This window comes from Babylonia areolata, chromosome 2 (genome assembly GCF_041734735.1).
Source record: "Babylonia areolata isolate BAREFJ2019XMU chromosome 2, ASM4173473v1, whole genome shotgun sequence".
In the NCBI taxonomy this organism is placed as follows: Eukaryota; Metazoa; Mollusca; class Gastropoda; order Neogastropoda; family Buccinidae; genus Babylonia; species Babylonia areolata.
This window is the reverse complement of record NC_134877.1, coordinates 5,024,752-5,029,243: the sequence shown is the minus strand read 5'-3', so window position 1 is coordinate 5,029,243 and position 4,492 is coordinate 5,024,752. Positions and strand designations below refer to the sequence as shown.

General features: G+C 40.2%; 1 protein-coding gene across 1 annotated transcript in view; it reads right to left on the bottom strand.

Moving 5' to 3' along the window:
* Positions 1–1,510: 1,510 nt before the first annotated feature.
* The window catches only part of LOC143296767 (formin-like protein), a 79,077-nt gene continuing 76,095 nt past the window's right edge, over positions 1,511–4,492 (bottom strand). Inside the window, exon 30 of the mRNA XM_076608820.1 lies at positions 1,511–3,533. Within this exon, the coding sequence (XP_076464935.1) occupies positions 3,418–3,533 (116 nt within the window). The 3' untranslated portion in view covers positions 1,511–3,417. The remainder of the gene's footprint in view (positions 3,534–4,492) is intronic.

The window sequence follows — 4,492 nt, the reverse complement described above, 5'->3', positions numbered from 1 at the left end:
CAAAATCCATATCTACACACTTGGAACAAAGAGCATGATTCTTCAGGTCTACACCAGAGTCCAAGTGTACAAGATGACTTAATTACAAAGATCAATGCACAACATGGAAAAACATACAAAAATATAAACATATATACAAAAAAAAAGGTGGGTAATTTGAGGCGGGAGGGGACTTGGAAAAAAAAATGGAAGACCCTATTAGGGTCAGTAAACTGTTGCGATCACTACATTGCACATGACTACCAGAAAACACACCACCGCTTCACCTACATTCATCTGACCTGCTTTTAGAGCACACCAAACCCCTGTGGACTGAGGACACTCCAAATCAACAGCCAAGTCAATAACTTACTCCAAATAATTATCATCTCTGTGTCAGCCTTGGTCACAAGAATTCCCCTTCAACATGGAGTACAGCACCACCTCCTCTCCTGCACTCAAAACGCTTATGATGATGATAACTGTTGTGGTTTATTTGATAATGGCGATGAATGAAATCTATCTGTTTTGATACAGGACAATACACGTCAACAAGGATCCCTAAATTATGCATCTGTTCCAACCAACACTGCAGTTCATTTCCAGCCTTGCCTCACTTACCCAATTCAAAAGCCATCCTACACACACACACACACACACACACACACACACACACACAATTCAGAGTGATCCTGAATTCAAAGTGTTCAAAGGAACTGAACATCACTTTCTGTTTTCAGTACAAAAACATGCAAAGTCTTCTTCTTTTTTTTTTTTCCTTTTCAAATCTATTTGATAAAAAAGATTCAATTAATGGCATGTGTGTGTGTGTGTGTGTGTGTGTGTGTGTGTGTGTGTGTGTGTACGCAGACCTGGTTATCCCCTTCAAAATTTTCAGTCTTAAAACAAAGCATTTCCATTATTTTAATGTTATTATTTCTGTGACCATTATCTAAATTGCATTTTTTTTTTTTTTTTTTTTACAGAGATTGGATCCCAACAAGCGAAATCCTGAATCTAGAACAAGCATACAGCATTAACACAAAATCAACCATACCACCCAGCAGTGTAACACTTCAACACAGAAACACTGTTCAAATCTTTGATGCTGTTACTGTCAGTGCTGTGTACTCCATTTTCTTGACAAAGTCACAAGCAAGAAAATAGATATCCCCCATTTTGTTTAAAAAAAAAAAAAAAAAAAAAAAAAAAAAAGGTCATACTTTCTTATTAGAAAGTAACTGTCAAATACAATATATACAAATCAATGTGCAGAAGGGTCTGGTGTGAGTGTGCATGTGTGATATGTGTGTGTGTGTGTTTGTGTGTGTGTGTGTGTGTGATGTGTGTGTATCACTATGTGTGATATGTATGTGTGATATGTGTGTATGTGTGATATGTGTGTGTGTGTGTGTGTGTGTGTGTGTGTGTGTGTGTGTGTGATGTGTGTGTATCACTATGTGTGATATGTATGTGTGATATGTGTGTATGTGTGATGTGTGTGTGTGTGTGTGTGTGTGTGTGTGCGCAAAAGTCAAGACCTACAAATCTGAGGAGACAAGAGAGAGAATATATTCAGAATTCATTTCATCACCCAAAAACAACAGTAATGTGAAAACGTCAGGCACACACCACCATACAATTTCACAGCAGCCTTCCAAACAAATTTCACAGGCTCCATACACAAACACACACTGCACACAACTTCTTTTTTTAAAAAAATCTTAAAAAAGCAAACACCAGTGAGACTCACAGCATGACTGTAACAACCGTCAGAGATTCAACACCCTAGGTCAAAACTTCAGGGTGTTTACTTTCAAGCAAGTGATAACAACGTCTTTTATCGTCCCGTCAAGCAATGAGGTCTAAAACGTTACATCTAAAACACCGTAAAAGCAATATTCCTTAACAGTTAACTGCCATGCTCAAACACCTATTTATTTCCATAACAAATAGTGAACAATAGCAGCCTCTCAGTTAGGGTTTGGGGTTACTGTTTTTGTGTGTGTGTGTGTTTTTTTTTGGGGGGGGGGTTGTTTTTTTTTACTGTTTATGTTTATTCCTGTTTTCAATATAATTTTTTTCAAACATGTTTCGAACAGTTTACCTGTAATGGTACAATCAGAATATAACATCACTGTGAGCCTAAATCAACAAGATTTTTTTCTTTTTTTTTTTTCAATGAATGTTGTTTCGAATATGCCTGATGTGTTAGATGCTAAAAACTTGACACACGATTGTTCTACCACGCTAGATGTGGAAAAAGTACATGTTGGTCAAACATGTCACAATTGTGGTTTTTTAAAAAATCTGTCTGAATACAAACTTGTACACTCACAAGATCACAAATTCATAAGTCATACATAAAGTGCACAGAGAACCTTGATGATTGCACAGACATTCATAGGGACCTTCTTTGAATCCAGTCTCTCACACTTTTTTTAATGGAAGAGAGAAAAAAAATGCCCTTAGGTTTGAAATCAGTGGAAGCACATTTTTGGACTTCACAACATCACTGCGAGTCCAGTTCCTATCTCGTGACAGACAGCAAATATGTTTAAGTTTCAGAGACTTCCTGTGTGTGTGTGTGTGCTGTGTGTATGAATGAAATGTCTGTCTGTCTGTCTGTCTGTCTGTCTGCCTTTTTTCCACTGGGATCTTAAAATATAGTTGCTGTGTGCGGATACAGTTTGTCTTTGAAGTCGCTTACGCATGTAGATACCAGCAATGCAATGCCATACACACAACTGTAGTGAATTTGATTCAATAGACGAGAGACATGCCTACAAGGCTGTTTGACCATTTTGTCCCCCTGTATGTCAACAACAAACTTTCAAACTGCCACAGCAATTCAAACCACACACTTCAGGTCCAGAACACGTAAGTAAAATAAAAATAATGTTAAAAAAAAAAAAAACAAGAAAAAAAAATCAACACAAATAACTGTTGCAATCACAGCTGTCTTGACACCCCGTCTCTCCCAGATGACATTCCTTGTTGTAACACTCTCCAGCACGACTTGACCAGTCACAAGGAAAATTAGACAGAAAAAAAAACCGTTTTTTTGTTTGTTTCTTTCCTCTTGTAAACAGTGTTTTGCATCATCATTCACAGCAGACACACAAAAACCATAGCAGTGATTTTTTTTTTTTTTTTTTCAGCACCAAATCCAAAGAAGACTGTGGGAACTCCCCAACGAAGACTGGGACCACAGACCTCCATTCACCACCCCACCCCCCACCCCATAACCCCATTCCTGCACGCAGGATTACAGCAATCGTCAGCCCACCGTCCATGTGTGTGAGGGGAGGGTGAGTGAGTCAGTGTTGTGGGCAGACACACACACACACCATGGCCACATGGCAATGACGCACATTTCAGAAGTGTTCTCCACTGCCACAAGAGCCATTGGGGGATCTGCACCACATGACGCCCATGTTAGAAATGTTCTCCACTGCCCCGAGAGCCGGTGGGGATCTGCACCAGGTTCTCCACACGGCGACGCTGACTGCGCCGCAAGGCATCCGCCCGTCTGTATGGCTCGTTCTTCAGGTCTGGAAAAGCAAGGTGGGGGGGGGAAAAAACACGTCAATTATGTGTGCCTGCTTACTACTACTGCAAGAAAATGAGAAAATCTGGCGGCTTATAATCTTGTTCAGGACCATTATCAATTGTGTTTGTATTATATGTTACAGTTATTATTTAATATGTTGTTCAGTTGTGACAGATCTTATTTGGTATGTTGTTTAGTTACTATGTTGAATATGATGATGCTGTCAAGTGTTTCTGGGGGGGCGAGGGGGCGGGGGAGTTTGATCATAATTGTAATCTAGATCTCATATGCATGTGCTACTGACCAATCAGAAAAAACATCCTAACTACTACCCAGCTATTATGTGATCAAAAAGAAACACAGCTACTGAGAGATAAGAAAAACATGCCCTAATTACAATCCATCAACTGAACAATAAGAAAACACATAACCTAACTCCCACCCAGCCACTGACCAATCAGAAAAACACAGCGTAACTACCACCCAGCCCACTGACCAATCAGAAAACACATAACCTAACTCCCACCCAGCCACTGACCAATCAGAAAAACACAGCGTAACTACCACCCAGCCCACTGACCAATCAGAAAACACATAACCTAACTACCACCCAGCCCACTGACCAATCAGAAAACACATAACCTAACTACCACCCAGCTCATTGACCAATCAGAAAGACAAAGCCTAACTACCACCCAGCCCACTGGTCAATCAGAAAACACATAACCTAACTACCACCCAGCCCACCGACCAATCAGAAAACACATAACCTAACTACCACCCAGCCCACCGACCAATCAGAAAACACATAACCTAACTACCACCCAGCCCACCGACCAATCAGAAAACACATAACCTAACTACCACCCAGCCCACCGACCAATCAGAAAACACATAACCTAACTACCACCCAGCCCACCGAACAATCAGAAAACACATAACCTAATTACCACCCAGCCC